Source organism: Paralichthys olivaceus, chromosome 4, assembly GCF_024713975.1.
Source record: "Paralichthys olivaceus isolate ysfri-2021 chromosome 4, ASM2471397v2, whole genome shotgun sequence".
Classification (NCBI taxonomy): Eukaryota; Metazoa; Chordata; class Actinopteri; order Pleuronectiformes; family Paralichthyidae; genus Paralichthys; species Paralichthys olivaceus.
In genome coordinates, this window is record NC_091096.1 from 555,001 (window position 1) to 566,834 (window position 11,834).

Genomic DNA, 11,834 nt, shown 5'->3' on the forward strand with positions numbered 1-11,834 from the left:
AAAATTAATGACTTCACTTGTTGTGACTCCATAAAGACGACAAACAGGTCCCCACATCATCAGTAATACCTGGAACACACTCACACACTCACTCAGCCTTCTGTGTCTGTGTGTGTGTGTGTGTGTGTGTGTGTGTGTGTCTGTGTGGATGAGTGAGTGTGTGTGTGTGTGTGTGGATGAGTGAGTGTGTGAGTGTGTGTGTGTGTGTGTGGATGAGTGAGTGTGTGTGTGTAGAGATGTTGTGGGGACCAGATGAAGCTGGAGATTTGGTTTCATGTTGAGGTCAAAGTTGTGTTCGTTAATGTCGTCAGGGACAGAAACACTTGTGTTATGACGACATTTTGTCGAGTCCTCACAACTCAAGTCTGTTTGACAGACTTTGTGTTAGAATCAGGTTTAGATAACGGACCAGAGTCCAGGTAACACTGGATCAACCAGGGTCCTCACAACCACAGAAAGACCAAAGACACATGGACAAACATACATATATATAAATATATATTTATATCCTTCGGACCTGAAGGAACGCTGTGTGTGTAGAAACAGAAAGTGATCTGCTCTTACAATGATGTCATGAATTTCAGGACACAGGAAGTGTGTGTGTGTGTGTGTGCATGTGTCTGTGTGTGTGTGTGGGCATCATATCACGCCCCAAGAGGATTGAAATGTCAAACGTTATCACCCAACTGTCCGACTGTGACTGACACACACACACACACACACACACACACACACACACACACACACACACACACACACACACACAGACACACACACACACACACACACACACACACACACAGTACTAATATAAACAGCAGTCTGTTATAATTCCAACATACCAGAGTCACACGGCTCGGACACTGAAACCAGCCCCACTGAAAAACATCTCGTTAAACCAGCAACTTATTAGAAAACAGAAGTTCTGATGAAACTGCTCAAAGTAAAGATAATAATAGAAATGAATCAAAATGTTAAAGTAAACATTGTTAATAATTAATACATTAATGTTGCATTAATCAATATTTCTGTTTTTATTTACCGACCTTTGTATTGATCGACCAATGTATTTACCTTTTTGATTTAAAGCTCCAGTGTGAGATTCAGGTGAGAGGATCTCTTCAGAAATCTAATTATAATAATAATAATAATAATTATGATGTTTTCACGAGTTCATTTCATCTAAATTATATGAATTGTAGTTTTCTTTACCCCAGAAAATACCTTTATATTTACACACTTTATATTTACATACTTTATATTGAAATACTTTATATTTACATACTTTATATTTACATACTTTATATTTAAATACTTTATATTTACATACTTTATATTTAAATACTTTATATTGAAATACTTTATATTTACATACTTCATATTTAAATACTTTATATTTACATGGAGGGGACCCTCTCTACGGAGGCCTCCATGTTGTTTACATTAGTCCAGACTGAACAAACTAAAACCTTTTGAGTTTTTATGACGACTGAAGCTGCCGCAGGTTCTTCTTCATGTTTGGAAGGAGAGGGGGAGGGGAGGGGTGTTCAGCTGCAACATGACACTTCACCACTAGATGTCACTAAATTCTACACTGAACCTTTAAGTGTATTTTATTTTGAAATCTATTTTTGTATTATTTCCATTTGAGTTTTTCATCATTCATTTTATAATAAAGAAAATGAGTGAAAAAGGTGTGAATTCTTCTTTGGGTGTTTTAGTTTTAGTCCTCACAGTTCGTAACATTTGGAATTAAATATTAACAACATGTTTCTTTAAAATTATACATTATTATGATTATTATAAACATTTAGATTCAAATTTACATGACTGTTTTTTCAGAAACTTGGAAAAGTTAAAACTACGTAAAGAAGTTATTAAAAGTTGTGATGTGCATGTTTCATTTGTTCCTGATGAACAGTCTGTTGGTCTGTGAGGCAGCGCCCCCATGTGGAGCAGCAGTAGAACTACAGAGGAATATTGAATTAGAGGCCCTGAGGGAATTAATACATTATTATTGATCAAATTGAATCGCATATTTTACAGTGTGACAGAGAAAGATGAAGTTGTAAATAGTCTTAAACATACAAACAAATGTTTTGATGAAGTTTGATGTATCAACTTTTAAAACCTCCAACAAACCCTCATCTGTCGAATCTGTTCAATATGAATCTGATGCTTATCTCAGACGTTTGGAGTGAAAAGTATCTGGAACTGTTCTGTGTTCAAATCCATTTCATTTCAGACTTCCCAAACCTGTGACGACCAGCAGGGGGCGACTCCATCAGCAGTTTCTATAGAAGTCTATAGAAAGTGTCTCCTCTGGTAGTTTCTATAGAAAATGACAGGCTCCACCCCCTGCTCCTCCAAATATGGTTACCTCTGGTTTTAAAAACCCAAGATGGCTTCAGAACAGAAGCTCACAAACCAACAGGTGACGTCACTGTGTCGATGGATCGTTGATACAAACTCTGATTAAAGCCTCATGAGCAAAAACCACAACACACCAGTAATTCATTAACATTCTTTTCCAGTTATTATTAAAATCAACAAAGCAAAAATCATCCGAACCATTTGTAGGAGAGAGCGAAACATTTTCATTTGGTTAAAACAATCTGCTGTTTCCAGAACAAAATAAAGATGCACATATTATTCCTTATCCAGATGTGGTGTGATCCACTCAATCAGTAAAAACTATGAAACAGCAGTGAAGACACAGAAAAGTTAGAAGAACGATTATCTCTAAAACTTCATCAAGTCAGTTTTAGAAACACTGAACGAGTTCAGATCCTGAATTGGTTTATTACTTATCTTTCATATTTATTCCTACTTACTATGATTATTTTATTTTGAAGGCGACTTCAGTTTTGATGTGAGATATTTCGTCTCATATCTTTTCATTTTAAATGTATGAATCACACTGAGCCTTTAGGACTATTTCATACGAACTTATCTCTGAGAGGATGAGCTCACAGAAACAAATCATCATCATCTTTGTTCAAGGTTCCTGAGTTTTCAAGTTGCTGTTGAGTCGTTTTTGTAGAATTTAAGTTCAAATGTAGAAAAAGTTTTTATGAATCTTTGGTTTTTGTAAAAGACGAAGCGCAGAATGAAGCCGTCATGTGACCAGGACGATGTTCACAGGTCGCTCCTCCACTCAGGGTCCAGGTGCTGCTGGACGACACTCTCTGACGTCTCTGAGGACACATGAGCACTTTGAACACCTCTTTCATTTTGACAGAGACTCTGGTCAAAGTGTGTGTGTGTGTGTGTGTGTGTGTGTGTGTGTGTGTGTGTGTGTGTGTGTGTGTGTGTGTGTGTGCGTGTGTCACCTCGGCCCTCGATGTTGATGTAGAGAGCAGCGAGTCTCGTCACTACATCCTCCTCATCCTCTGCGAGGATGCCAGAGAGAGCGATGCCGTCACATCCTCCCTCCTCGCTGCAGAACTGAATGAAGCTGCAGGCGACAGCGAGTTTACAGTGAAACCATTACATCATCATTCTGTGTGTGTGTGTGTGTGTGTGTGTGTGTGACGGAGCATGAAGACACCATGTGACACTCACCGAGCCCAGGTGGGATCTGTGTTCAGCACTCTGGGGTTTCCCACCACGATCAGCAGGGCTTTGGCTCGAGTCACGGCCACATTAAATCTCTGCAGAAGAAAAGCGTGAGTGAGGATCGTGTTCTCCGTGCACGTGCACGTGCACAGTGCATGTGTGTGGTACCTTCTCGTTCTTGACGAAGCCCAAGTTGAACTGTGTGTCGAAGTCTGTGTAACTGGAGCTGCTGCGAACTGTGGACACCAGGATGACCCTCCTCTCCTGACCCTGGAACTCCTCCACCGACCCCACCTGTCACATGGAGGCAAACCTGAGGGGCTAGAACTACGACTCCCAGCATCCCACACTGCTTCACCACAGCTCTTAACGAGGACTACAACTCCCAGCATCCCACACTGCTTCACCGCAGCTCTTAACGAAGACTACGACTCCCAGCATCCCACACTGCTTCACCGCAGCTCTTAACGAAGACTACGACTCCCAGCATCCCACACTGCTTCACCGCAGCTCTTAACGAAGACTACAACTCCCAGCATCCCACACTGCTTCACCGCAGCTCTTAACGAAGACTACGACTCCCAGCATCCCACACTGCTTCACCACAGCTCTTAACGAAGACTACAACTCCCAGCATCCCACACTGCTTCACCGCAGCTCTTAATGAAGACTACAACTCCCAGCATCCCACACTGCTTCACCGCAGCTCTTAACGAGGACTACGACTCCCAGCATCCCACACTGCTTCACCTGTGTTAGTTTGATTTATTGTGAAATCTCGTTACCTTCAGTTTATTCAGGTCTTTAATTTTGAAGCTTTTCTCAACTTTATTCAGAGCCTGACGGATTTTCTGCACCTGAAACATCGAGACAAGAAAAACATGTAATCACATGTTCATGATCACATGTTCATTAACACATGTTCATATTCACATGTTCATTATCACATGTTCATGATCACATGTTTATGATCACATGTTTATGATCACATGTTTATAATCACATGTTCATACTCACATGTTTATAATCACATGTTTATAATCACATGTTCATTATCACATGTTCATTATCACATGTTTATAATCACATGTTTATAATCACATGTTTATAATCACATGTTTATAATCAGGTTGCACTTGAGCGTGCTGTTTTGAACTGTTGGTGAATTCCTACCTGTTTCCTGTAGGGGGCGATGATGCCTATGTCTTTAGGTGAGATGGTGGCCAGGCCCTTCTTGCCTTGTGTCTCCATCAGCTTCTTCACGTACTCCATCAGCACCTCCACCTCCGCTATGTTGAAGAACGACGGACTGCTCGCCTCACGCTGGTCAACGCCAGTGACACCGTGGAAGATCAACGGGAAACCCTGAATTTAAATAAAGTTCTGTTGTAATACATTTAAATACAGTTGTGTTAAAGTAAAGTTGTGTTGAACTAAAGTTGTGTTAAAGTAAAGTTGTGTTAAAGTAAAGTTGTGTTAAAGTAAAGCTGTGTTAGAATAAAGTTGTGTTAAAGTGAAGTTGTGTTAAAGTAAAGTTGTGTTAAAGTAAAGTTGTGTTAGAATAAAGTTTGTGACAGCTGCTCAGTGTGTGTGAGTCATTACGGGCTGAGGGAGGTGTGGCCAGTTGCAGTAGGAGTTGCGTAGCATCTCGTCTGCGTGACACTGCAGCTCTGTGTCGTAGAAGAGCTCGTTGGGAATCTTCAGGATGGACGGATGGGACCTGACACACGTGATGAACACAGATTCAGAGTCAGTGCTTAAAACAGACACACACAGTGTGTCCCCCGTCTCACCTGTAGTTACACAGCAGCTTGGTGACAAAGCGACTGTTGAACTTGTCGTCCTGTTTCTGGTACAGAGAGAAATCGTTCATCATGCGCTGCAGCAGGGAAACACCTGCAGACAGAAGCTTTACACTCAGCTCGTCCGACAGCAAAGACACACACACAACCATGGGTTCAATGTGAGTGAGAGAGTGTGTGTGTGTGTGTGTGTGTGTGTGTGTGTGTGTCTGTCCTCACCCATTCCATATTTCAGAGCAAACGGGGACCTGAGGATGGGTCCGAGCTGCTTGGGGTCTCCAGCCAGAACCACCTGACCCGTCTGTGCATGGAGCAGCCCTTTGTACGCAGGGAAACAGATACACATATACTATATATACATATATATACTCTACATATATACTCTACATATATACTCTACATATATACTATGAATACTTGACAAGTTTTCACACAACATGAAGTCTCAGTGACATGAATGTTTGATATTACATGTTGCTTCATGACTTTATCCAGTTTTTGATGATTTCATTCAACACTTCTTAAAACTTCTCAAAGTTCATTAACTCTTGAATTAGGGTAAAAAGCGTTTTGTGAGTTCACGGTGACCTTTGACCTTCAAATTCTAATCAGTCCAGGTGAGCGCTCGGTCCCACCAGCTGTTCCTGAGAGAACGCGCTCACGAGCGTGTCGTTACCTGCCAACGGGATCAAACACTCGGTCTCCACAGCGTGTCCGGCCTCGTCCACAAACACGTGAGTGAAGTGACCGGCGGGAATTCCTCCTGTGACCAGCCTGCAGAGACCAGACACGAGTCGAGGGTTGAGGAAACAGGAAGTGAATACCACAACAGAGTCAGCGTCATGCAGGTGAGTCCCTCACTACCTCCCAGCTGTTACCAGGGTGGTGACCATGACCCTGAACTCCATCAGCTTCTCTTTCGGAGGAAAGACGTAGCAGTCGCCCACCACGTTAGAGCAGATCTGAAAGTACCAGAGAATCCGTTCACTCAAACCTCAGAGACACGTGAAGCTGCTCCGTCAGCGTGGATGAGCGGAGGTGCAACATAACTGACCTTCAGCTCTTCAGGGACACACTTTGGGTCCCGGCTGCTGGCGTACATGCGGTACACTTTAAAATGATCCACGTGCTCCAGGATCTTCCTGCAGAGCAGGTCAGCAGCGCTGTTGGAGGGAGCGCAGGCCAGGATGTGGCAGGAGGCCTGAGTCTTCTCTATCTGCTTGATGGCCTCCACCAGAGTCACAGTTTTACCTGAACAGACGAACCAGAAGAGGTCGATAAACTTCATCTCTGACATGGAGCATAAATCATCTGTTTAAATCTCAAAATTCATGTTGATGATCCTGTGATTCTGTGTTGACAGTTTAAAATCTCTTCTCTCTGATGAGGAATCAGCTCTGACGTGTTACTGAGGTTTAAATCTTTGTAGCCTAACGTTAGCTCGGTCCGGATCACAGCTCTGACTTTGCTTGCTTAGCTAACGTTCATTATTACTCCCACTGTTAGAGTTCCCCCTGTGGGCCTAATTAAGGATTATCTTAGTTCGTAGAGCTAATGATTGTTGCTGACGGGTTCTTTAAACAGAACGGCAGTAAAGGTGCTGCACCTGTCCCAGGTGGACCGAACACCAGGTAGGGGGCCGGTTTGGACGATCCAGCTACGATGTGTTTTACAGCTCGATACTGTTCTAGGTTCTTCTCCAGCTTCCAGTCGAACAGACTGTGAACAGAGAGCGACACACAGCGATGAACACACAGCCATGAACACACAGCCATGAACACACAGCCATGAACACACAGCGATGAACACACAGCCATGAACACACAGCCATGAACACACAGCCATGAACACACAGCCATGAACACACAGCATCACTTTTGTTTCAGAGCTTATTTCCCCGTGTCTCAGCTGCTGCCATGTCATGAAATGTCTCTGTGAGTAAAAGCTTCAGATTCTTATTTTCTGACAACATTAAAGTGAGAAAGAGCTTTTTGTTAAAGAGTCAAATCCTTTGTTTTACCAGCAACAGACATTATATTGCTCACATGACCCCATTGACAAAAAACTTCAACCTTGTACCTCAAAGAGTTCATGTGGACGCTGCTCGATCCTTTAGTTTGTGTAGAAAAACCACACAACAACATAAAGTCTGAGTGAGGCAGCGGCGTCTGGCAGTGAAATGAAGTTTCTGCTTAAATAAAGTCTGTCAGAATCCTACTGTAGTAACTGAAGCTGCCAGTGGAGGGCGCCTTCGTTTCCTTGTTGAATGTGTCCTCATGTTTCTTTCTCTTTTGAAGCCACCGTCCTGTCAATCAACTGACTCACAATCATCACATTTGATTTCTGGGCGTTGGCTGTAAAACCAGTTGTTACTCATGACTCTGTGTTATTTACGTGTCCTCTGTCCTCAGTGACTAATTGTCTGACTCATAGGGAGGGAGGACGCTGCACAATCATGCACAACATGCAGCAGCCTGACTGACCTGAGGTCGGGCAGCTCGGGCAGCTCGGGCAGCTGGGGGGTCGGTGCAGCAGGAAACAGAACCTGCTCCAGCCTGTGTTCAGCTGCCAGTTCTACTGCTCTGTGCTGAAGACGCAGAGGCAGAGGGTTCACCGTGAACTCCACGCTGAACTTCATCCCGTCAACGAACCGATTCAGCAAACTGCAAAGACACAAACTTTGAAAACTCATTTTCTCTGTGAACCATCAGTGAAATGATCAGGTTTTAATTGTTGTGTGTTGCTGAATGTTCTGGGTCGTACTCGGAGCTGAAGCCCAGTTTGACTCTGTCCAGCTCCACACTGTGAACGAAGCCTCGGTACTTCAACCCCGTTTCTCCTGTGGGACAAACCAGCAGCGCATCTCCTCGCAGGACAGAGGGACGGTTCTCTGACACACCAGGTACCTGAGAGGAGGGTTATATACACTGATGGTCTATATATACAGTCATTAGCTAGAGTAGCTAGATTATATACATATATATATATATATGTATAGAGAGAGAGAGAGAGAGAGAGAGAGTGGATATTTACCTCCAGAACGAGCAGCTTCTTGTTGACTGTGTCTCTGAACATGACGGCGGGTTCTGCTGTCTCCTTGTTCGGGATGTTGTATCTCCTGATGTCCACCTCCATCTGACGCAACTCCAGAAACAGCAGCAGCTGGAACTTCTGGGTGTAGATCTCCCAGCTGAGCGGCGTCTCCAGCAGCGTCTGTCTGATCAGAGACGAGTTCGAGTGTACGGCAGCGTTCACACTGAGGGACAGAGGCTGGTTTGGTTTATATATCGTGAAGGCTAAACTCAACGTTATACATGTTTACAGAAACCGACAGAGGCTGCTGTCCACACGCCGTCTGAAAGGTTTCAGATGAAAAAGACAAAACAGGGCAGCAGGTCTGACGTAGCTGACGTAGCTCGTAAAGCTAACAATGAGTAGCTAACGTTGTGTATTTACCCTTGACTGGAGTGACCAGACTTTAGTGACTCGATGAGTTGGTTCACATATAGTGGAATACTATACTTCTTTAAATTAACCACATTCTTCAGCTGCAACACCGACAGCCTGGTGAGAGGAGACAAAAAGCAGAGAGGGAGTTGGTTTTGTTCCAGGACGTCAGTGTGAGTCAGAGACACTGAGACACTGAGACACAGGACAAAGAAGGAAACAGCTCAAACAAGTCTCTGGAACGACTTTAACAGTTTGAAGACTTTCAGACAAAAGATACAGACTTGGGTTGCAAAGACCTTTAGACAATATGAGGAATCAAACATGTGACGTCTGTTTCACTGCAGATTTATACAAACAGTTTTACCCGTCAGGTCGCTGCCCGTCCACGATGGGGCAGTCAACCTCAGGCGTCCATGCACAGCGGGGCAGAGGTTTGTAGGGTGCGATGGGCGCTAGCTCCACACCTAAGGACGTGATGCACTGAGCCTCGATGAAGCGCACGATGTAGAACTCAGCGGAGGTCGGCTCCAGGTCAGGTTTGAACTCAAAGGCCAGTGTCGCTGGATAGAAACCAACCCAGCTGCAGCGGAAGTGAACGCTGATGTTGTAGCTTTCCCCTGAGAACACGACAGACAACACGACAGACAACACGACAGACGGTCACACCGTGTGCTCACTGTGGTTTATAACAGACTCACTGTGATGCGTTACCTGGTCTGAGGGTCAGAGGGTTCGTTCTGGTCACTTTGTGCTCGTCCGTCAGAGCCAAGTATCGGAGCCACTGCAGCGGAGTGTAGTAGGTGAAATACACCGGTTCCCCTCCGGTGTTTTTCACACTCAGGTTTACCATGTACTGTTTACAAAGAGAAATAATGAAGTATTTGTACAACAACAGTTTGATGTGGTTCAGCAGCGTCATAATAAATACCTCCTTTCTGTCCTCCATACGAAAGCAGAGTTTCCCGTCGTCAAACTGGTGGTCGGCGGTGATGCTGACGCCCTGTTTGTCAGAGATGAACATTGACCTTTGGAGAGAAAAGGGCAAAGGTCGTGATTCTTAAAGACAAGAGGCCTCCACCAACAGTCTCCTCATGAAGCCATGTTTCAATTCACTGGATCCAGGTTTTCATTTGGATCAAATCAGAGGATCAGAGAATCAGGAGCATGTCCGTGTTGACGACAGAGCAGGATGTACACCATGTCCACAATAATAAAGAAACATAACCGCTGAGATCAAGTTTCTATGCTAACGTTGGGATTTGACGTCTGAGCCTCCTGTCGATGACTTTCTCCTTCACTTTCTCTCTTCGGTTCTTCTCGGTTCCAACAACAAACAGGAACAAACTCCTGAACCTTCTCTGATGATGTCACAGTGTTTTCTGTGGACACTTTGAGCCTCTGGAACGATGATCATCAGAACGACTTGTGTTACCTCTCGGTCTTCAGTTTGTTCATCAGACAAGTCGCCATTTTCCTCCGCGCTCGGACTCCTGTCTCGGCTTCATCTGGGGAGGTGGAGGTGTGCGGGGTCCCGGGACCGGTCGCTCCGTCCTGGGCAGCCTGGGACTGACGAGTCCTGGATGAGGACCACTGATCCACGTAAAGAGCTCGAACCTGAACGCAGCAACACCTCACGTTTTAGATTTTCATTTACAGTTTCAGAAGAACAAGAAAATGATGAAGAAGAAAAAAAAGAGGAATGTGAAGAAGAACATGAAGAAGATGATGAAGAACAGACCTTGGGTTTGAATTTGATCGTTCCACTTCGTACGGTTATTTTCCCGTAGGATTTCAGAGCGTAAAGAATCGAAGCGAAGTTCGGGTCTTTGCATCCTTGGTCCCTGAAACAAACAGAGAGTGAAACTGATGAAGATGAGGAAGATGATGAACAAAGTGAAACAGATGAAGATGATGAACAAAGTGAAACAGATGAAGATGATGAAGATGATGAACAGAGTGAAACAGATGAAGATGATGAAGATGATGAACAGAGAGTGAAACAGAAGAAGATGATGAACAGAGTGAAACAGAAGAAGATGAGGAAGATGATGAACAGAGAGTGAAACAGAAGAAGATGATGAAGATGATGAACAGAGAGTGAAACAGAAGAAGATGATGAAGATGATGAACAGAGTGAAACAGATGAAGATGATGAAGATGATGAACAGAGAGTGAAACAGAAGAAGATGATGAACAAAGTGAAACAGATGAAGATGATGAAGATGATGAACAGAGTGAAACAGATGAAGATGATGAAGATGATGAACAGAGTGAAACAGATGAAGATGATGAAGATGATGAACAGAGAGTGAAACAGAAGAAGATGATGAACAAAGTGAAACAGATGAAGATGATGAAGATGATGAACAAAGTGAAACAGACGCAGATGACGAAGATGATGAGGAAGATGAAGATGACGTCACCTTCTCCGGAACTCTTGGTTGTAAACGTCACTCAGTCTCTCTCTCTCTGTGATCGATGATCGATTATTCTCGTTGAGGAACTCGTAGAACTCGAGTCCAACTTGAGCGATCTGACTCACCTTCATGTCGATCACTGATCGATCAGAGGATCGATGAGCAGGTCGCGCGCTGACAGATGTCACTGATCGACAGGTGATCGTGAGTGATCGTCAGAGGAGGAAGAGTGGAGTTACACACCGGGGCAATCCGCGGGGGCGGGGTGAGAGACAGAGAGAGAGGGTTGTGTGTGTGTGTGTGTGTGTGTGTGTGTGTGTGTGTGTGTGTGTGTGTGTGTGTGTGTGTGTGTAGTGTGATCAAAACAAACGAACCAATCAGCGACAGTTTCAGTAGAAACGAAACTTTATTTTTTTCCGGTGACCGGTCACGTGACCTGTTCACATGAAGTACACGGAAATGATAAATGAATATTTCATGTATTTGTACAATAGAAACAAATGTGAAAGTAAAAACACGCACTGTGTCCTTCTGTTCTATACAGACTCCGCCCCCTAGTGTTCAACCCAGAGAACAGCATCACTTCACAAAGGAAACAGTTCATGGT

General features: G+C 44.0%; 1 protein-coding gene across 2 annotated transcripts; it reads right to left on the minus strand.

Moving 5' to 3' along the window:
* Nucleotides 1–2,513: 2,513 nt before the first annotated feature.
* LOC109647930 (putative helicase mov-10-B.2) lies at nucleotides 2,514–11,784 on the minus strand. 2 transcript variants are annotated; one of them, XM_069522884.1, is made up of 23 exons: nucleotides 11,234–11,784; nucleotides 10,549–10,651; nucleotides 10,243–10,424; nucleotides 9,739–9,835; nucleotides 9,522–9,663; nucleotides 9,175–9,427; nucleotides 8,817–8,924; nucleotides 8,394–8,577; nucleotides 8,124–8,266; nucleotides 7,844–8,023; nucleotides 6,967–7,079; nucleotides 6,415–6,611; nucleotides 6,225–6,322; nucleotides 6,037–6,134; nucleotides 5,580–5,678; nucleotides 5,352–5,454; nucleotides 5,161–5,278; nucleotides 4,732–4,923; nucleotides 4,344–4,415; nucleotides 3,727–3,852; nucleotides 3,565–3,653; nucleotides 3,333–3,457; nucleotides 2,514–3,197 (listed from the first exon to the last, which is right to left on the minus strand). In XM_069522884.1, the coding sequence occupies exons 1-23, from the start codon at nucleotides 11,356–11,358 to the stop codon at nucleotides 3,139–3,141; spliced, it is 3,006 nt and encodes a 1,001-aa protein (XP_069378985.1). In that variant the 5' UTR covers nucleotides 11,359–11,784; the 3' UTR covers nucleotides 2,514–3,138. The 2 variants fall into 2 exon arrangements, with proteins under 2 accessions (XP_069378985.1, XP_069378984.1); XM_069522883.1 differs by having other exon boundaries at nucleotides 8,394–8,616; nucleotides 11,234–11,544.
* Nucleotides 11,785–11,834: the final 50 nt, after the last annotated feature.

Coding starts and splice junctions, on each gene's coding strand:
- LOC109647930 (XM_069522883.1), bottom strand. CDS start 11,358: ATGAAGGTGAGTCAGATCGCTCAAGTTGGACTCGAGTTCTACGAGTTC. Junction 9,664..9,738: donor GTATGGAGGACAGAAAGGAG/GTATTTATTATG, acceptor CTTTGTAAACAG/TACATGGTAAACCTGAGTGT. Junction 3,853..4,343: donor AAGACCTGAATAAACTGAAG/GTAACGAGATTT, acceptor TCCATGTGACAG/GTGGGGTCGGTGGAGGAGTT.